Genomic DNA, 22,914 nt, shown 5'->3' with positions numbered 1-22,914 from the left:
TTAATGATGAATAACCATCCCACCAAGGAAGTTGCATCCACGAAGTCCAGACAGTAGGTTATAATGCCATCCACGAGTAAAATAATGCGTGGCCACGCATTATTTTATCTTTTTCAAATGTCACCAGAGGGGCTCCGTAAAAACCTGTGCATTTCCCAGCAGTAATTGTGCGTGCGTGCGCAATCTGATAATACAATCACAGATGCTGATCTGACCATCTATGTTAAATCAAATATACATTCAGGTCCAGAAACAACATCTGGGTCAACCACGTTCACGAGACTAGGGTTTACTACTTGACAAATGTTCTTGTTTGGGGCAGTCTGGACCTTACTTAGGTTGAAACTTGCCTCTGATTTACAGTACTGTAGTTTGCAGGATGCCTGACACCCGTCTGGTTTGCGCACGGCTCGCTGTGCCAGGAGCAGGAGCGGGGGGGCTGGGGAGGGAGTGTGGGAGTGCAGAGAGACAGTAATTTTTTCCCCTGCTCATGAGGGGTCTCCTTCTCTTGCTATATAAGGCACTCAGAGCTGCACAGGAGTAACAGTTCCTCTGCACCTAAGGAACCCAGCCAAATAGCTGCAGCAGCAGCAGCCCCGGCCCTCTCATAAGGAAATAACACAGCTCTCCGGCACGCAGAGAGAGGAAGCTGCTCCGAAACACCCGAGCAGCTGGACCTGACTGAGGAACACAGAGGTGAGAAACGTGAGCCGGTACGCATGTTTAGTTGCAAGATTTTGCAGCTTTAAGGTACTGTCTGGTGTCACAGCAACCCTGCATTTGATAGTATACATCACTGGTCAGATTTGAGGAGGATGCATCCTCTGACTTTATATATAAATCACTGTATTGCTTAGTGATTTACTCAATCTGACAGCATTGACTGATATTGTGGCTATTTGCAAGAAACTGCAGCTTTTCCCTGGAAATGGCTGAGAGTGGCGGCACTAGTAAGCTGCCCTGGAAAAGACTACACACAGGACTTTTATTATAGGGAAGTGAGAATCTCGTCTGAAGTGCATGCTTGATTTTGGAAAATGGGTCTTTAATCAAAAAGTCATGAAAACCTTTTTTCAGTAAGAGCCAAAGCATCATAATTAAGAAGTGGCTAAGTTTTTAAAGGGCTTCTTAAAGAGGTGAACATGTACAGATGTGTATTTAATCAGACAATCCTCAGTGTTTACACTCAACCTTGCGAGTCGGAGAGGAGGCATGTCCCTCTTTGGGATGTGAGAAAGCGTCTACTCTCTCTCCCACTCCGGTATAAAAGTGTGAGAGCTGTGAGAGAAGGGGCCAGGCAGAGAAGCTGGTAAGACGCTCAGTGGGAAAGGAGAAGGGTGTGGTTCCTGGGCTGCCCGCTGGCTCGCAGGGCCCAGAGCTGGCACAGCATGTTGACAGAGAGCTGGGGCCAAACCTCAGGCTGCCTTTTCAGCCAAAGGGAGAAGGGTGAAGGGATTCAAGCAGGAGAGCAGCAAGTGCAGGCTAGAACTTGGCTTACTGTTGTGCTCATGTCTGATCACACACTGACTGGATGCAAGTCTGTCTGTAAAATGTTGTGATGTTTGTTTTAATTTAAATCCTGGACATCATCCCACTTGCTTGCAGCTCAGCAGGGGGGGACACAGGATCCGCTACAATATTTCTACTGGATGTGTTGGGATGAAAATGTTTGGCCTGAGCAGAGTTCGCTGGTGTCAAAGCTTTTCAAACTGAACTCAAGTAAAAGCCTGCTGAGCATCTGATGGTGGCTGTTTTCATGTTTCACAACACATTGTGGCATAATGTTGAGCAACATCGTCATCTATGTTGTACAAGATAATGTAAGACAGCATACGTGACGGAAAACTTTTAGATTATAAACACAAACAAACAAAAAACCAAAAGTGGGATGTAAGCACAAATGGTAATGTGCGATGATGGGCTGTTTTTCCCCACATTTAACAAGAGAAAAGTTCATTCAGGTCTTTGCATCATCCAGACAGGAAGGAGGTTTCATAAATAAAGAGGGCAACACCTTCCAGTATGATGAACTCCAGGAGAACAGCAACAGGAGGAACTTATTGCAGGGTAGTCTAGTGGGTTGCATCAGATGTTAAGCACTAAGTGTTGCTAATAATTGGCCACAGAGGCAAAGCAGAACAGTGGGGAGTAAAGAGTTCCCGGTAGAATCACAACTTTTTTTTTCCTGAGATAAAAATCTTGCCTTTGTTAAAGAGCCATCCACCATGTGCTAGAACATAGTCCAAGAATATACTCATTCATCCTCATCAGAAAAGCTGCAGAGAAACAGGTGAGAGGTATCAGGGAGGTTTTTTTTCCTCGTCTCTGTTGTTTCTATGGGTTTGAGATTGTAACAGCAATAATCTCCTAAATTCCAGGTATATAAAAGTCTTATTGGAGATTTTCTCCCTGCAGGTTGCGCCTGGGAATCTGAGGGGCGGCAATAACACAGTAAAGCTCTGAAAGTGGAACCCAGACCGGCCAGGTGTCAGAATGACCTACGGTGCCCAGGACTGGCTCCTCGCTCTCTCCGTCATGCTGCTGTGCCTCACGGACTCATCTTCCCTCTTCATGCCCGACTCCAAGGAGCTGAGGGAGCTGCTGAGTCGTTACGAGCAGGAAGCAGACCAGAACGGCTCCAGCAACACACCAGGGAACAGGACCCGGCGAGCCATCCTGTGGTCCGACCGCGAGGAGATCCTGGAGCTGCACAACAAGCTGAGGGGCAGCGTTTACCCCTCAGCCTCAAACATGCAGTACATGGTGAGACATCATCCTCCCCCCCCAGTCATCAAGTTCTTTATTAGTAGGGCCACTCTAAATAAACCAAGATCAAAGGTTCTCAAGTTTGATTCTTGGCTTTGTCTCAAAAAAAAAAAAAAAACAACTTGTCAGCAGGAATCGGTGCTGAAACAAGGCCATTAATTGGATTTTAAAGTTTTATTTTGCCCTGAAAAGTGGCGAAGCTGTTAGAAAAAACATTCTTTTCTCTCTGCTGGAAACATGTAGTCATGAAGGCCGACCTGCTGCCAGCCTGCTGTGCCGCTCTTTTATAGGGAGGACAATAATGCTGACTCTGTCCTACCTGCAAACAGCTCTGCCCCGGAGAATACAAGGAGAGGGATGGAGGGAGAGAACAGGCCCAGGGAGGAAAAAATGAAGGGACTCCCTGGAACATTTTCTCGGTGAAGCACGAGTGGGATTATTTTAATACAAACAGAAGATTACTGAAAACCATGTGTCCTGCGGAGCAGCGAGAGGCAGGGTCTCTGGGTTGCGGTCGTAGTGATGGAGGAACGTGTATGTAGATCCCCTCTGCTCTCTCAAATTCCATCAAACAGGCAGAGTGTGTTTGCGTTTGTAAATGCGTGTTTGGGGGTGGGGGGTGGGGGTTTACAGTGGTGTCTGTGTGTGCATGTGTTAGCGACCACCAAAAGGCTGGAAATTTACTGAGGGGGACGTACTTTCAGGGATCCTGCTGCATGCAGGCATCCTCTCCACGGTAGGAGTCAGGTGTCTCCTCTGCTTTCCTCACCGTCGCTGTAAAGGAGTCCCACACAGGAAATTGAGCTCAGCTCAAATGTCACCCATTGAAGGTTTGAGTTGTTCTTGAATGCAGCTCAGTTTCAGTTTATTACTAAGGAAGGAAGTCCAGGATCAGAGGCCTTGAACAGGTTGAGGTTTTAATAAGTCAGAATGTAATGAGGATTATTCTGAACACTGCAGGAAACCACTCGTATGGTCCTCGCTAGGGGTGGGTATTGGGAAGGACCTCACGATACGCATCACAATACTTGAGCCACGATACGATACGCATTGCGATATCCCGATTATGCGATATCCCGATTATTATATTCTACATAATTCACCGAAAAATTTAAAAATGCATTACACATCTTAAAATCCAAGTTGTATATATGTACATCAGATGATAGTGATGGATCTTAAAGTCTGAGTTGCACGTTCATCAGATTATAGTGACAATTCATGGGACAAACTGAGTCAAAACAATGTTTTATTATAACTATACAAGCTAAAGTTACAACTTATTTGTATATGTTTTTCATATTATTTACATCATATGAAATTAACATTAAATTTAGTATGAGGTTGCTTTAATTATGTGGGAAATGATAATAAACACAAGAAAGATGGGTACTAAAACCAAGGACAGGCACAGTGATCAGTCAGTATAGATATAAATCCATAAATAAATCAACCTCTGTCCATTATTTTTCATTTTTTAAGGACAGGCAATTGTGTTATATAAAAAGTAAATTATAAAATGAAATAAAACGTGAAATAAAACCTGAGCTCAGTGCAGGGCCCTCCCAGGGTTGGTAGAGAGTGGCAATGCCCAGGACTGTCACTTAGGTAGGAGCACTGGGTGATATAATGGGAAAAAAATCGGGGATAAAAAAAAAAATAAAAAAAAAAAAAGATATATATAAATCGATATTCAAATTTTGAATATCGATATTGAATCCGCTGGAAAAGTATCGCGATATATTGCCATATCGATATTTTTGCCCACCCCTAGTCCTCGCCGTCTGAAACAGGCTGTGTGAAACTTGTCTGCAGGTTTGGGACGATGAGTTGGAGCGGTCTGCCACTCACTGGTCCCAGGTGTGTGAGTGGGACCACGGACCTAAGGACCTGCTCAGGTCCATCGGACAAAACCTGGGCGTTCACTGGGGCAGGTGAGATCAAATAACACTCTTATTTGAGGTTGGCTGGTAACCCTTTGGTATGTTTCTCCTCTGGAGCACAGTCAGTCTTGAATATTTTGTACTACTTTCTGATGAGAGGCATTCTACAGCTATTTATAGCAAGAAAACCCAAATCCTTGGTTTAATGAGATAAAAGGATTGCAAATCATGTCAAGTCTGTTTGTCAGAGCTAATCACTATTTATCAATTGAGGTCAATCAAGTAACTGCCATTGTTGTCCAGGCTGTCCAACATTCAGAACAGCCCTTTTGTTGGTATTGGGTTGTTTGGAAGTCCCCACTACCATTTTGAAGCACTCAATGATCTCAGTGCAAGTGGCACCAGTTCTTGAGGGAAAAACATAATTCTGGTCTTTGTTTTGCCACATAGATCACTGTCATTTTACCACTGCTGGTCAAACTGAAATTTTGCTGAAGATATACGTATGTTTATGCCCAGATTTTTATTATTATTATTATTATTATTATTATTATTAGGAATGTAACAACTTGATTCTACTACTTGATTATTTAATTTTTTGCCAATTTAGCCAGGATTCAGCTGGCCTTATACTGAACAGTCTGCAGCGTTGCTAAGACACACATGCCACCACACTTCCTTGCTCTCCTCAGACTGCAAATCCATCCGTAGCAACTGAGAATCACAGCTTCCTCTGAAAAGATCTCAGTCACATCTGGACTCAGAGGACACTATCTGCAGAGGAAAGCAAAGAGGGGAGAGTTGCAGCTCGTCATGTGGTGGAAAAACAGCATTAATATAGTCCCCTTTTCTGATTACGCCCTTTACTTTGACAAATGTGCTCCATTAATGGAGGAACAGCCCTGTAATTTCCATTATGCAGTGTCAAGGCTTTTCTAGGTTGTAATTCTTCTCCTTTGTTTTTCACCAAATGAAAGAAATAAAATCCACTCCCACCGTCCAATGACTCTGTTACTATGTCATCAGAGGACAGAATTGATGACCAAAAGCTATACTCTCTGTCGCGGTGAGCTTTTGTAGCTATGATGCAAAGCTTTATTACACCTGACTTAGTAATGCAGCATGCATGGACACCAGCTCTGTCAGCTTGACATGTTTCAGCCAGAAACGGCCCAATTCATCAGGATGACTGACGTGGTAAATCTTGAAGGAGCTTTGGATGAGAGGACCATTAAGACTGGAGTAAGCAGTCAAATAGATAAACCTACTCTTTGTTAAAACTAGACCTCTCCGACCCAATGCCCTTCCCAGATCTGTGGAGTTGACTGAGTGGACAGACACAGCCGGCCTCTGTATATAACAGCGTACAGCCAGCGCGGCAGGTGCCCTTCCCGGAATCTGCTCTCATTCTCACAGCCCTGCGTCTCCCCCCTCCTCCTTTCTTTTCTTCCAGCACCAGCAAACCATGATGTCAAATCTTTTTTTCCTCCCACTCTCCATTCATAAGCTCTGCTCTTTTCAGTGTCATTAAAAGACATGTTTATATTAAGAGCTTGAACTGATTTATTAGGTTGTGGAGCCATGTTTACATTTGCTCTAAGTCGTTTGGGTTTTTTTTCCCCCTACTTGATCTGATTCCCTCAGTTATGGAGGAAACACACAGCAGTTCTTTGCAACTGGTCAAAATCAGATTCATCATTTGAGGAGTGATGGGAGGAGGGAGATGGGATGGGGGGAGGGGAAGGGAGGCAGACTCACGGTTTTTTCTCAAGTCTGGCCAAAGCACCTGGCAGCTCATCCACATATTTCCCTTTTTGCTCCTGGTTGCTTGATGGCCTGTGACTGAGTCTCCTGTTTGTCTGTCTGTGTTTGTGCATGTGTGTGTGTGCGTGTGTGTGTGTGTGTGTGTATGGGTGTCTGTGTGTGCTTTTACATGAACTGGCCCCATAGATACCGCTCACCTGCCTTCCACATCCAAGCCTGGTATGATGAAGTGAAAGATTACACCTTTCCCTACCCCCATGAGTGCAACCCCTGGTGTCCAGAACGCTGCTCTGGGCCCATGTGCACCCATTATACCCAGGTAAGACGAGCCACACCTCTGCATGCACACCCTGCTTACAGTCGTCTGCATTTTATATATTTGACATTTTTATTGGTGTTCAGAACTAAACTGATGGAGCACGTGCATTCAGCATTCAGCGCTTTCCAAAAGATAGAACAGAAATACTGTGTAGATACGAAAATAAAAAGCTCCAAAGGTTACATAAAGGGGTGAGCTGGCCTCCTCTTCCCTACAACTTTGCTTTGTAGCTGCTGGGAGGAGTGCACAGAAACATCCAAACTCCTCCTGTTGCCTTCACCCTGAAATGTGATCGCTTCCATCTGGTCGTTATTTCCAAACACAGCCGTCATCCTGCACTGCTTGTCCTGGACTCTTTTGAAGATGGTGCTTGCTGGGGGAGGGGTGCACTGGCATAGCTGAGCATCATTGTCTGGTCTGCGCCCTCTGTGTTTGTTGATGTATCTGCAGTCCAGGCAGTCACCCTCCATCGCTACCTTTTGATTTCATTGTGCTGAGCTACCCACATGCTGCAGGCCATGTGCTGACTCACTACTTCCAGTGGCCTCTAAGCTACCAGGAAAAAAGATGAACATTCCTGAGAAGGGAGAACACACGTCTGGGAGGAAAGTGTGGATGTTTTGGAATATGCTGCGCTGTATTCCCCGTCAAATGGCACATACTTTATCCGTATCACTACTGCAGCGGCTTTCCATTTCATGTGACCTTGTTCAGATTCGGAGCAAGCAAATTTTGGTTCTTCAAAGTAAAAAAGAAAACTGATTTTTCTTTTTTCTCTATCATAACGGAATAAAAAAACAAACTAGACTGGGTTTTTTGAAAGAGGGCAGCAGGGTTCATCTGGACGAACTGACCAGGAACCCTTGGAAATCCCAGCGTCCCCATTAATTAAAATGGACAATTTTGGGTGCTTCCCCTGAAATGACTGGCTCTGAGAAGTATTGGACAAATATAAATCAAAAATATTTGCCATAAGTTTAGTGTCTAACATTGCTATGTGTCTTTCCATTCAGAAATTAAAAATGCTAACTTTGGCCATTTATTTATTTTTTCCCCGTTATAGCTGGTCTGGGCAACCACTACCCGAGTGGGCTGTGCTGTGCATGTGTGTCCGAAGATGAACGTGTGGGGAGAAATATGGGAGAACGCTGTTTACCTTGTGTGCAACTATTCACCAAAGTAAGATCAATATTCCCCAGTGATCCACTGTTTCTAAACACCTCTTCTGTCCGGACGCGGTTACATCCTTCCTGCTCACAGGACTGCTAAATGTTTCAGCGCATGTTCTTAATATAGTACTAGGCCGACTACAAATGCATCTCTTCATTTGTGAAAAATTAGTGCCATTGAAATTCTTCCAGAGGTAAGAATTAAGAAAAAAAGTAAAATAATAATGAAGCATAGAGGAAGGACTGAGGAGTCCGGTTTTATTAGTTTGGACGACTCAAGACTTTTGGGAGTGTTGACCGAGGGCGAAAAGCGCCGCAGTAATTAAATGTGATGTTTAACTGATGATTAATTTCACCCTTAGTGAAGCTGTCCATTGTTCCCCACCTCTGCAGGGGAAACTGGATTGGAGAGGCTCCGTACCGGCACGGCCGGCCTTGTTCCCAGTGCCCTCCCAGCTATGGAGGGGGGTGTAGAAATAACCTGTGCTACAAAGGTGAGCCAGTCCAGCAGGTTTTAGCTCAACTATTTAAAAAAAAAAAATAAAGATAATAAAAGCCAAATTATCCAGTTGTTTTCCCTTTCAGTGGCTCATGTGGATTGGCAGAAATTTTATGTGAACACAATTTCCAAAGCTCACAATATATGCAGTTTTTCTCTCCGATGCTGGACGCTGCTCCATATCTGCCTGGACAAACTTGTTCATCCCATGCTTTTCTACATGTAATCATTAGCAGAATACTCACTAAGTGGGTAGTTTGGCACAGAATAAGCAGCTGCCATGCAATCTACCATTTTTCAGTCACTTAACTAATCAATCAGACTAGGTAGAGCGTTTAAGGGAGGAAGGTCTTAAGGGGACAGGTGCTGTAGCAAGAGGTGTTGCAACAACATACTGCTCCATTCCCATAGGTACAAGAAGTTTTAATGTAATGTATGAATTTCAAACAGGTATGATTGGGGCTCTTTAACATTAAACACACTAACCTGAACTTTATGTCCACCGACAGACTCTCAGCGCTCAGAGACGGAGGACATGAACGAGGTGGAAAAAGCTCAGGTGCCACTGCCACCTCGGACCACCGCCCGACCAGCCCCCAAACCTCCCAAAAAACCTGCTTCCAAACCTTTCAATCAAAAGCCCGCCACACCCAGGTCACCATCTCCAAAGTCTCCCACCAGCAACCATCTCGGTAGGAATTATAAAACGGGAATTATTGCTAACATTATCATTACACACTTATATTTTCTACTTGTTTTTCACATACTGTCTTCTTCTTTAAGCTCACAACATCAGGTGTGAGACTAGACTGCGAGATAAGTGTAAAGGAGCAACTTGCAACAGGTAAAAATAACCCATTCATAGGGAAAATGGATATTATTCACTTTTTGCACACTTCCTTTCAAATATCACCTTGTTTTTTTCACACTCAATATGAATGTCTTTGCAGACACAAATGTCCGGCTAACTGTCTGAATAAAAAAGGGAACATTTGGGGCACCGTCTCTTATGACGTGGTGGGTCTTCCCGACTTAAAACAGACATATTGGATCATACAAAAATGTATTACATTATTGCATGGCTTACTTAAATGTTATTCTCATTCTTACAGCAATCAAGTATTTGCAGAGCCGCCATCCACGCTGGGGTCATCGACAACAACGGAGGGCTGGTCGACGTCACAAGGACAGACAAGTCTCCGTTCTTTGTCAGATCCACGAAAAATGGCATTGAGTCTCTCAGGTAGATCTCTCTGCTCTTTCAGAATGGGTTATCTGCATTGGTTGAGACATGATGTAAGTCTGCCATTAAAAAAAGAGATTAGAGGGTAAAACCATAAAAACGGTTTTGCTTGCCCCTTGAACTTGTCTCATGAGCGGGACCTGTGGTGATGTAAGACCCATCACCGCAGGTCAGCATCGATCAGGGAGACGGATGAACAAGAGAAAAAACTCTTAATGGCCTCTGTTTATATTTATGGGATGTTCTTCACATAGATCTCATTTAAAGAAATCTGTTTAAAGAAATCAAATACATATCATTTACTTGCACAGAAAAAAAATACAGGTTTACGTGCCATCAGTTAAAGTTATTCCTCATTTGTTTCACCCCACCCCTCTTTTCTTTGCAGTAAATATAAACCTGGTAATTCCTTTATTGTGGCCAGAGTGGAAGGTGAGGTCTGCTTTTTCATGATTTGGTGTATGAACGTGACTGTCCGTTCATACATTGAGGTAACACATGTTGGGTGCAGTGTATGAAGTGTTTTTCTTTTCCGCCTGTGTCACAGAAAACGCTGCTGACTGCTACACAACGGTGGCGGAAATCTGCCCGTTCAAGAAACCGTACTCGCACTGTCCAAGGTGCCTTCACTCATCAAACCCTCCTGTTTTTCATTAAAACACTGATCTCTCCACTGAATGTCATCACATAATCATCATCAGTGCTAAAAAAGGTTCTGTTTAAGTGTTATTTTTGTTTGACAAGCTATTCCTTATCATCTCCTATGCATTCTTCAGAGTCTTCTGTCCGACCGACTGCAGGAATCAGCCTTCTTACTGGTCACCTGTAATTGGAAACAGCATTTACGCAGATGTGAGTATAAATCACCTTAAAGATCATAAATCACATCAAAGATACTCCACATACGTGCTCAAATGTATTGGATCATATACTCAATATGTCACGTTTAAAATCAACTTAACCCATCACCTTTATTTTCAAAGAAAATATTGAGTCTTGTAAAATCTTTTTTTGAAGTGATTGTGTATTCAGTATTTTTATTTCTTGAAGTGATGTCAGCCACTGCCACTGAGTAAAATCATCGAATTTATTCTGTTTGAACGCTATCTCCTCACAATACCTAGGTTATACATCAAAACGTAGATATTTTGGTCTACTTTTGGTCTATGTTCAGCTGACAAGACTTTCAAACCCCCGCAACCTACAGAATTTGAAATATGAGCCTCTAAAATCCAAGTGTATCTTGAACTTTCATATTGACAAACAAAACTGGTGAGCCCCCTGCTGTTTACTACGACGGAGTATTAGGGCCAAACAAAAAAACAAAAAAAGGAAATTACGAGAATAAAGTCATAATGTAATGAGAATAAAGTCGTAAAATTACGAGAATAAAGTCATAATATTACGAGAATAAAGTCATAATATTATGAGAATAAAGTCGTAATATTACGATAATAAAGTCGTAAAATGACGAGAATAAAGTCGTAATATATTATAAATATATAAATATAACTTCACAAGATGCTCAATATTCCTCATTTTAACACAGGGAGAAGAAGCTCTTCCTGTTAGAGTTCTCATAAATTATATTCTCATAATATTACGACTTTATTCTCGCAACATTACGACTTTATTCTCGTAATGTTACGACTTTATTCTCGTAATATTACGACTTTATTCTCGTAATGTTACGACTTTATTCTCATAATATTACGACTTTATTCTATTACGACTTTATTCTCGCAACATTACGACTTTATTCTCGTAATTTTACGACTTTATTCTCATTATATTATGACTTTATTCTCGTAATTTCCAATGTTTTTTGTCTTAGTTTGGCCCTAATACTCCGTCGTAGTTTACACACTTCTCACAACTGAAAAATAAATTTGGCTGCAATGACTTCAAGCAAGGCCTTCTTGGCAGCTCTGGATCAGGCCTGCACGTGTTCCTGATACATGCATCCTATAATTGTCAATCATTGTTTTCAGCTGTCCTTCCTTTTTCTATGTTGCTCCACAAAATACTCACTGGTCTCCCGGCTGCTCTCCTTACCTCAGTTATGCATTGTGATGTCCCTACTAACACCAACAGGCAGTCATCATAATATTATTTTGGCATAAGTGCCTGCAGCTTTCTCAGTGCTGAGTCATGCTGAGAGCTGGACAGATGATGTAACTCAATCTGAGGAGCAGAGAAGTTAACTAAATACAGAAATGCTCCTTGAAGACCTGAGTCTTTATCTTGCTCTTAAAAGTAGGAACGGACCCTGCAGAACGGGTTTGGTATGTCAATACACCATTGGGGAACAACGGAGGACAAGAGTCTGGCTTCTAGGTGGAGAGAGCAGCTGCGTGTCAGTGGTTGTGTCTGCTGGAGACTGGGAATAGATAAAGGCAAGATAAAAGCCAAAAATGTGTTACCCTGCGAAGAACAATGAAATTACGGTACCAGAGATTATTCTGAATAAGTGCACGTATCACTGAGGGAAGAGGCATGTATAATGTAATAATTTCCTGAAAATGTAATAAAATTTGCACTTCACTCAATCGAAAATGTAATAAAATAAAATAATGTAATAACTTCCCCAATAATGTAATAAAATATCCTGACTGATATTGTAATAACATTTTTACCAATAATGTAATGCCTTATTACGTTAATGGGAAATTATTACATTTTCAGGTGGGTCTTTTTTTTTCTTTTCCAAAACTGATAATGTAATACTTGACAAATAATGTAATATATATGTTCATTTTCAGTCCATTTTTTGTTTTAAGTATCTAAGAATGTTATATACAGTACACTGGATTTGAAACTCCAGAATGACTATTGGGTTAAATTGCAGACTTTCAGTACCATGTAATAAATTCCCAATAACGTAATAAGGTATTACATTATTGGTAAAAATGTTATTACAATATCCATCAGGATATTTTATTACATTATTGGGGAAGTTATTACATTATTGGGTTTTATTACATTTTCGATTGAGTTAAGTGCAAATTTTATTACATTTTCAGGCGTTATTACATTTTCAGGAAATTATTACATTATAGGGTGCTACAAGGCATAGATAGATGCAAGAGCTGGTTTAGACCACCACTCTGAAGTCACATCATAATCAAAGCGGGTGTGTCGCATGAGACTGGCTTGTGTTGGGTTAGTTGGAGCTGCACCACAGAGGAAACTGCCCCACTGGTGACACCCAGATGGGCACAGATCACAGCACCACACCTCCCCTGGGGCCGCCACTCTGGTTCTTAACTAAAGTAACAAGGAGTATTTAGCATTTTCAGGCACCCAAATTTGTTTCCACCGTGATCTGTGTTTAGACTGGAAATGAGTGATTCCACTCTGTTAGATTAGGCTCATGGTCCGTGCTGGAGCCAGACTTTTGGCTCAGATTCTACTCCTCTACTCCGTCTGTGTGTGCGTTTGTCATTGTGGGTGTGCTAGTACACGCTAGATTTGAGTTAGTGAAATACAGTTTGCTCTGCGTTTGATACCAAAGGAATTGCAATAAAATTCATCTTGTGAAAAGGGATTTTCCATCTTGAAAAAGTCATGTATTGGTGTTTTTTTCTTCTTCACAGAGCTCCAGCATTTGCAAAGCGGCCATCCATGCAGGGGTAATCAAAGCAGACGGCGGTTATGTTGACGTCCTGCCACTGGAGAGAAGAAAGAGCTACACCGGAGTCCTGAAAAACGGCATCCAGTCTGAAAGGTAGTCGCTACTGACGTGGACAGGCAGTAGCCGCATGTTTTTACGGCTGACAGATTTGGTGTAGATCTGCCTTCCAGATGAGGGCCGATTTGAAAAGGAGGTCAAATATAGATGAATCAGTCACCGTGCTGAGCCGCGCAAGTTGCATGAGAGAACGCCTGAATTCCAGCCATCAACACGTGTAGATGCTGCTCTCTGCAGACTTGCTACTCCTCGGGAGCTGAGTCTATAAACAAAAACATGGATGTCTAAACATGGTTTGTGACAACTTTCAGGCGGCCATGTGTTTCACAGCTGTGAAACTCCCAATCCTCCTTAGATGTAATGCAAGCTATGAGCAACAGAAACAGATGTCAGTATGAAGGCAACAGCTCCCCTCAAATCTGCTTCATTATGAAAATTCCTCATTCATTCTCTGAAAAAGTCCTCCAGATGTTTTCATACACAGCCACTGCATCCGAGGTGCACAAGCTAGAACATTAAACAATCCCACAAGAATTAGATACGTTTCATGTATAACAGCCGTGCGATTTTTGCAACAAATGGAGCGATCTCGCTTGCCACGAGTGAAATTGAAAACCCTGCAGATCCTCGCAGGTGTTTTCAGTTATTTTGACGGTTTAGAATCACTTTGGGATTTTCACAAGAGCAACAAACTCACTGCACAAAATAATAAAACCTGGCAAAGTGGATTTAACTCGTTTCGCTCTGGGTTCCCCCTACTGCAGAGAAGCAGTTGGACACTGAAAAAGGCCCGAGCTTAGGGTTAGGCTGAAGGTGTCCCACCAACAAAAGCTGCATGAAGCTGCAGAAAAAAGAAAAGCTAAAAAGACACAGGATAGAATGAGAATGGGGTGGTGTTGAAGCTTTAACATGAAATCCATCCATCCATCCATCCATCCATCCATCCATCCATCCATCCATCCATCCATCCATCCATCCATCCATCCATCCATCCATCCATCCATCCATCCATCCACCCATCCATCCATCCACCCATCCATCCATCCATCCACCCATCCATCCATCCATCCATCCATCAGCTAAACATTTCCAACATTCCCTTTGCTTGAAGAAATATCCATTACATTATTGATTAAGGACATGCTACTTCTGTCTAATTTACTGCAACGTACAAAGCTGTAACTGAATAAATCTGTTGTTCTTAATGAATAAATCTAGCGAAATGGTTAAAATGATTTAAAATAAAATGCTGTGTTCGGTTTGATGGCATCTCAGCTTTTTCAGAGTCGAGTTTGCAAACTGCATCAAATGTAGCACTTCAAGGAGCCCAGAAACAAATGAAAAGACTTAGCTAATTAAACTGAAGGCCTAACAAGTTTGACTTTTACTCTCATTTGGGAACTCTCTAAGTGGAATTTGGCACTTTTGAAAAGGAATAATCAGGCTAAAATCAGAATTTTCATCTCGGAGCTTGTACTACATGTAGATAGAGAATAGTATTTATATTCAGCATTTTGTGCTGCTCGGACCTTCTGACCACACAGACTGCAGTAAATCCCTGATTGAATGCAAATCACTAAAATGAAGACGATTGAAGTGAAATCAGAAGGTAAATTCGATCAGAGAATCAAACAAAAGAAAATCAAAACAAAAAAAAGGGGGACAATATCCTATCTGGATTAATGTCTACTGTAATATAGCTTGTGGCATGTTCACTGCATGCTTACCATATTTCACAGATCTCTCGTGTCCGCAGCCGGCTCCAGCGGACCGAGCGCAGGCGAGGAAGCCCTTGTGGCCGGTTCTGCTGGCATATGGGGTTGTAAGAGTAATGGTGTGGTTTGGTGTGCGGATGGGCCACACACGCAACCTTTGCTTACTTTACACAGGCATTTCAGATGAGTGTGCAAAGTGCTGAACGGTTAAAAACAATCCATGTCTGATTCTCTGAAACTTAATGCAGAGCTGCGAAGGCGTCAGTCAGGGCATTGGGACAGGAGGTCAGTAAAACGGCTGAGGGGGAGTCGGCGGCTCGTGCCAGCACCATGGCAGAGTGGGCAGTTTGGATTACACTCTGTAAAGGGGAAGTAATCACAGCGTATCCTTTTACTCCAGGACTGAAATGCTGTCAGCCACTTTGCCAATGCTTTTTCTATACGTACAATTATCCGAGATCGGACACCATTCAGGCCTATCGTGATTATTGATCGTGGCGGGGCTTCAAGGTTTCTTTGCTAATGAACTAATTACAGTCATCAAGTTCAACACGTGTGGTGACTGGAAAAGTCTGGCGAGGAAACACTGTAGCAGTGACTCACTCTGGAAACACGCCATTAGCGGGGAACTTTTTTCTAAATATATTGCCAGCGTCTTAATTGCAAACTCTCTCTGCTTATTTTGACAACGCTTTGGTTTGATCATTTTTCTCTGATCTAATTTTCTCACTTCCCCTGAATTCATGGAAACAATTTTTGCTGTATCCTTTTAATATATTAGGTAGATAATAGTTGCCCTTTTGTTCTAAAAATAAGCTCTTTTATGTCTTTTTTTTGTGTCCCCCAGCAAAACCAACACAGATGGAGGCTCTTTCCGACTTTTTCCTGCGAAGGTGTGAAACCTTTGAAGTCGGAAGGCCGGCAGATTCACCTCAGATGGTTTTCTTGAGGAGCAGGAAGTGCCTGCCAGTAGGATACAGGGGCCAATTATCTTTGTGCCTTCAGTGGACTCCCAGAAGATTGGTAGACACTTCACTCCTTTAGTTATCAAAGAGTAGTCACCTGTATAAATTATCCATTGTCACCTGCTCATCCAATATTTTCATGGAAGTTTATTATTCATCATCTTTTCATTGGCATACATAATCTGTGAATACATAATGTTTCTTTTTTATACACTATATGTATATATATACATATATATATACACAGTATGATGTATTGAAGAGCTGGTGCTGGACATTCTGAGTTAGACATAAAGTACAATGTTTACATTAATGTTCTTATTTCAAATATATGTTGGTTTACATACACAGGAATGTATACTGATCACACTGTATTTAATCGTAATGTACAGAACATATAATATGTTGTTAAAAAGGAATTACAATATGTCCGCGCGTCTTATTCAGATTTTTTTTGTTGCTTTTTCCAAAGCTGTCTTTTGCTCACCTGGGTCACATTTGCTTTTCTGCTCTTGAACATTTAGACTGTGAAGCCTCATCCGAGTCTAAATACTTTTTTTTACAAGTCACGCGTTGAGCTTATCGTGTGAGTGGGGACGTTTTGTTGGTTGGCTGGACCAGAAACCATCAGGCCGGGGACCGTAACGGAGAGGAGACAGCGTGGTGAATGAATGTGTACACAGGCAGCAGGCACTGCTGGAGGGAAGTAACACATCTCCGAAGATGATGGTTGTTGCTTTAGTGCCAGACATGTGGAGGTAATGAAAGGAATCGTGGTGCTGAGGGGTTCTCAGAGCGCTGACAGCATCACCAGTGGCAGATGTTTGCAGCAATTTCTTATTTTGTATTTATTATTGCCTAGTTCTTAATTAGTTCTCAGTTTCTTCGCTTCTCCTGACCCTGCTTTCTCTAGAAGAAGGAAACATTGGCCCTGCCCCCACCTGAGACTGTTGAATGTGTTCCTTTGTTATTTGAAGGGTCTTTTTACGTTGAAGAATTATATCATCAAAATGCTGCTTATGCACTATGGAACAATACAGCGAACACCGGAGACGCCCATGATAATACCACAATAATCTCAATGAAATTTATGACAAGAAAAGAAAAGTTAAGCTTGTTTTTCTGGACTGGGGTGTTCAGTTCAGGTCCTAAAGCACAGACACGTTAAAGTAAGACATCTGTTGCACAACATCAAAATTTGTCTTCAGAAAAATTACTTGCTGCAAATTTGCGCCTTCAGATGTCTTTTTACTTCCCATCTCTTTATTCTACCTCAATCCTATCGCTACGCTAAGCATTTAGGTCTTTTCTTTCTGGGATTTCTTTTTTTTATTGGAAATTACAAAGGTTTTGTAAAATGATGGGAAATGTAAATACTATGATCTCCATTTTTGAATCCATCAGTAAAGATATCATGTTAACATGTGAATTACTTTGTCATGGCTGTATTGTTTTTCTCTGTTTTTTGTTTTTTTTAATACCAGTGTATGATCTGTTCTAGACATTTTGCACAATTTGAAAATAAAGTATTTCTTATATATGGTACTATATGAGTTTGTGTGTCAGATGTCTTTTTACACCCCCCCTCGGCCTTATGACACATCACAGTAAATAAATATCCAGAAATGGGTAGTAGTGTCACAACTAAATGCTGGCCGTTTGTTTTGTTTTCTTTTTGTTTGCTTTGATTTGTCTTGTTTTTGACTATATTTATATATACATATAATTGAGTATTATATCATTATATTGAATAGTTATTAAAGTAGGTTTCGAACATGTTGGTGGATCCGCGAGGTCTGACCAAGTGCTGTCTCGCCTTCTCTCTACAAACATATGTATATATTTGTACTTTATTTTTGTACTTTTTTGTATTCTCTTTTTTTAACATGCATGTTCAAAATAAAATCTTCTTCTTCTTCTTCTTTTTCTTGTTTTCACCTATACGAGCTCATGAGTTTATAAACTCTAAAATTCAAAAGTCATGCATAGACATATATACTGTATATTGATAAAACAAATGTGCCTGACCACACACACCCAGAGTTATGAATAAGTGGAAAATTGGTGAAAAACAATGTTGTTTTTTGTTATGTTAATCGTAGCCATGTCCAGCAAACTACAGTATGCTTTCACTTGCCCATTCTACTCATTCTACCTGTCCACCGTCTTATCCGTTCACCCACGGCGAGACTGCTGTGCCTATCTGCTTTCAGGTAAATCTTAGGGTTCATCCCGGGGCCGCGCTATGTGAAAGAGGCCGAAGATCGAACACCCAGCAGGTCAGCTACAGAGCCAACCAGCTAGCCGCTGTAAAACGATCCCATAAGTACTGTATGTTAGGTGAAAATTGGCCAGAGTGCCTGGTTAAAATCTGTGACATGAATTATGAATGAGATTTAGACCCAGGCCACCCAGGCTTTGCTCGTTATCGTTGGAAGAAAACCACTGACCATGTTCATCTGCCGGCGCTGATCCTCGTGGGCGCAAGCGAGCCAAGTGATGTGGAACAACAAATAGTAGTGATTACGTTAAAGAAACCACTTACAGTACGTGATCTGCAAGTAAGGCCCTGGATTGTGAAGGGTGGAACGCACCCATGATCTATGGACTCGGCATAAATCTTACACTCTTATTTCCCAACTGACATGCAAAGCCAAATTTCTCATTTCTTAACCAACTGGAAGAAAATACATAAGACACATGTTGTATATTTCATTGATTTATTTACTTAAAGCTTGAGAAGGAGGAGTAGTAAACAGCAATAACTCCAGGGCTTTTCTCAAAATCAGATGTTCAGTTCCAGTTAATCCCTGGTTGGACCGAACCCTGGACATGTTGTGGATGAACAGCTGCAGCTGTCTTTGGGGTTAACTGTTTCACTCCCGTTGTCAACCACGAGAAAGATTTATACTCGACCCGTGAGTCCCCAAACTGCTTTGAGCAAAAACTGTGGGGCTGGAGCATCAACTTAAGGTCATCTTGTCCTAACATGCACTTCAATGATACTGTATGTCTTGGTTGTCACAAAAACACCATTATGTACTGGAATGTGGCAGGAAGTTAAATTATTTGAATTGTATTGTATGATTATTGAAATAACTTGTTTCTTCAACAAGATTTGTCAATTAATTTAGAATATTTCTAATAAGATTTAAAAGTTAGCAACCATTGCAGTTCTGTCCAAAAACTAACGTTAATAAATCAACGTGCTTCCCAATGACTGTGTCTACTGACACTTTATGGACGTGAAAGAGATTATCTTTATGATCTATTAAATTTAATTCAATGTATAAATACACCATCAAACTGAAACCAAATAGAAAGGTATTACTGTAACTTCTGGATGTTCGCGTATAATTCCGTCGTAATTGCATCCGTACATTGACAATAAAGCCAATTTTATTCCTCTTCTATTCACATGACAGCAAGGTCATATAACAGTATCACAGGAGCGGTAAACATTGCACCACTTGAGAAAGGGGAAGCCCAGGACTTGTGTTGCCCTTTTCATTTCTAGCAGACAGGCAAGGTGTTATTCTTCTTATTCCCATGACTAAGTGTGGTTAAGTGGTTTAGTAGTTTAGCTTTGCTGCCTCTGGCACATAATAGACAATAACTTGTCCGGTCCTTGCAAGCGGAACATCTACTTATATGCATATGGGGAAGGGGAGCAAGATCCGATCATCTGAGAGGAATGTTGATGCCAGTTGTGGACAGACATGCTTAGAGCTGCACATCAGACCACTCAAGGTGGATGTCAGTACCAGGTGTAAACAGGGCCTAACACTGGTACGTCACATCTCTTCACTTGTTTACTATCAACCTCTGTGAATACAATATAACAGGCATTCCCAAACTTTTTTCACTAAAAAATTGTTTTAATGAAATGAGATTTAGTTGGACACCGACATTTATGATCTCCACAAAACAGATTATAATGACGATTGCGTTCAATTTAAACCTTACTTTTATGAAAAGATGACAAAAAATTTGTATCACAGTGTTAATTATGATCATGTTTTCCCTCCTTGAGTAGCTGGAAATTTCTGGTTTCTGGACTTTGACTCACGTTATAGATCTACTTAATTTGATCTAGAAGCTGTGTGCAATAATTCATGGTTGCAGATGTTGCTCTGGTGCTTATTCAAGCAGCAGGATGACATTAGTGATTTTGAGACAGTTTTGACTCAACTTCATATAGGATGCTATCATCAAAAACAACAAACAATGGGACACAGAGGAGATGACAGTGTTTCAGTACTTTTTATTTCTTTTTCTTGCATAGAGGTACAATTTTGCTGAGTTTAAAATGGATTTGCATTAAATCAAAATAACATGCTGGACCCATATAAACTGTTTAAATTGAAACCACTGAGAGGCCTGTGCATGCATGTACAACTGCACATGGTTATTTTAGGTGATCCATGTGTGTGTGTGTGTGTGTGTGTGTGTGTGTGTGTGTGTGTGTGTGTGTGTGTGTGTGTGTGTGTGTGCGTGTGCGTGTGCGTGTGCGTGCGTGTGCGTGCGTGTGTGTGTGTGTGTGTGTGTGTGCGTGTGGCCATGCTGACTGTGCTATCAGCAGGTCTGAATATTGGGAATTTTATTATTTGGGTTTTGGACAGTAGGCTTATATTATTTTAGTTTGTATTTGTAAGAAAAGACCTCCGGCTACGATGTTGATCATTGATAAAGCTCAAATATATGACTGTGATTATATTTATCTAGTCTGAAAGCCCTTAAAGCAGTACAGCACAGCAAAGGCCACCTGGGAAAGATGGTTTCTGTGGAGGAATTTTGGAGAGAGATGGAGGAAGAGGTGTGGCTGCTTTCATGATGAGGTTGTTTCTGGCTGGCATGTTCATCATAGAAATGTAAAGTTAGTAGAATGAACTGGAAGAAGGAGTGTTTTTCCAAAACTGTGCATATTAAAGAATATCTGAAACGTATTTTATTGAGATCTTTATTTTAGTTTCTTCCTTATCCTTTTTTTTACCATTGCTTGCAGTTGTAGGCTACAAACATCATCTTCACCATAAGGCACCATATGTATGTGGCCCTCAATACGTGAAGTTGGAACAGAAAATGGATGGATTTTCATGTCAAATAAATATATTTCAAAAAACATCTTCTCCCTTTAGGTGCAACAGAATGTTAGATGTAATGATATGTTTGCATAACCACTCGGGGTAAATGAGTATGATGGTGCTCAGAAATGTAATCCCGGTTTATGTTTTACTTGGTTTGGTCTTTTTTTTTTCTCAGCATGAAAGTCACCACAGTGAATCCCTGGCTGGGTTCCTTTGGGAATTTGCTTGATTTCTGGGTTGGCAGAAGTTCCCCTTGAGGGAGAGAACAAAGGGTGTTTGTCGGAGAGATGAGGAGGTATCCGTGGTGATGGTGTGTATCCAGCCAGTTTGGGCTGGAACAGTCAACGCCGCAGTGCCAGGGTAAATCTATAGACTTCAGATATTAGTCTGAGACTTATGCGGTGACAGTTGCACAGGCAGTTTTCTTTCTCTTCTGTGACGCACTTTGATTCTGGGAAGAGCAGATCCAGATGGTTCAGAGACCACAACATGAGTCTGAGCACATGCTTCATCAACAGTTGCTGTCTTGTTGTATGAAATATAATCCTTTTGAAGAAATGCTTTTGTTCATATTCATCGATTATTATAGACAAATGGCCTGGGTGATGACTGAGAAAAAAAAGACCACTGACAATTGTTAGTCTGAATATCAAAGTCACATTAGACTAACTTCAGACACACTTTGCTGTCATTTCCTGTTAACTGGTATGAAAGTAACAACTTAGAGGTACAGATTGCTAGTGCATGACATAAAATATTCAAGAAGGGACTACTGGTGACAAAGACTTTATTTTGATGTTTGAGGTGTTGGGTGGCAGAACTATAAACATGATTACTGCTGCTACTACTACTACTACTACTACTACTACTACTACTACTACTACTACTACTACTACTACTGCTACTGCTACTACTGCTGCTACTGCTACTACTACTACTACTACTACTGCTACTGCTACTACTGCTGCTACTGCTACTACTACTACTACTACTACTGCTGCTACTGCTACTACTACTACTACTACTACTGCTACTGCTACTACTACTACTACTACTACTACTACTGCTACTGCTACTACTGCTGCTACTACTACTACTACTACTACTACTATTGCTACTGCTACTACTGCTGCTACTGCTACTACTACTACTACTACTACTACTACTACTACTACTACTACTACTACTGCTGCTGCTACTGCTACTACTACTACTACTACTACTATTGCTACTGCTACTACTGCTGCTACTGCTACTACTACTACTACTACTACTACTACTGCTACTACTACTACTACTGCTACTACTACTACTACTGCTACTACTACTACTACTACTACTACTGCTACTACTACTACTACTACTACTACTATTGCTACTGCTACTACTGCTGCTACTGCTACTACTACTACTACTACTACTACTACTACTGCTGCTACTGCTACTGCTACTACTGCTACTGCTACTACTACTACTACTACTGCTGCTACTGCTACTACTACTACTACTACTACTACTACTGCTACTGCTACTACTACTACTACTGCTACTACTACTACTACTACTACTACTGCTGCTACTGCTACTACTACTACTACTACTATTGCTACTGCTACTACTGCTGCTACTGCTACTACTACTGCTACTGCTACTACTGCTGCTACTACTACTACTACTACTACTACTACTACTACTACTACTACTACTACTACTACTACTACTACTACTGCTGCTGCTACTGCTACTACTACTACTACTACTACTATTGCTACTGCTACTACTGCTGCTACTGCTACTACTACTACTACTACTA

The 22,914-nt window shown here is 41.4% G+C and overlaps 1 protein-coding gene across 1 annotated transcript; it reads left to right on the top strand.

Moving 5' to 3' along the window:
• The first annotated feature begins 540 nt into the window (after positions 1–540).
• On the top strand, positions 541–17,932 carry crispld2 (cysteine-rich secretory protein LCCL domain containing 2). The gene is made up of 15 exons (XM_061743371.1): positions 541–696; positions 2,416–2,763; positions 4,582–4,700; positions 6,600–6,732; positions 7,796–7,911; positions 8,295–8,395; positions 8,910–9,092; positions 9,184–9,244; positions 9,351–9,417; positions 9,513–9,643; positions 10,032–10,075; positions 10,191–10,263; positions 10,420–10,495; positions 13,240–13,370; positions 15,897–17,932. Exons 2-15 carry the CDS (start codon positions 2,494–2,496, stop codon positions 15,946–15,948), a joined length of 1,557 nt encoding a protein of 518 aa, XP_061599355.1. The 5' UTR covers positions 541–696; positions 2,416–2,493; the 3' UTR covers positions 15,949–17,932.
• The last annotated feature ends 4,982 nt before the right edge of the window (positions 17,933–22,914 follow it).

The sequence above is a fragment of the Cololabis saira genome, chromosome 2 (genome assembly GCF_033807715.1).
Source record: "Cololabis saira isolate AMF1-May2022 chromosome 2, fColSai1.1, whole genome shotgun sequence".
Taxonomy (NCBI): Eukaryota; Metazoa; Chordata; class Actinopteri; order Beloniformes; family Belonidae; genus Cololabis; species Cololabis saira.
This window is presented reverse-complemented; position numbering and strand designations above follow the sequence as displayed.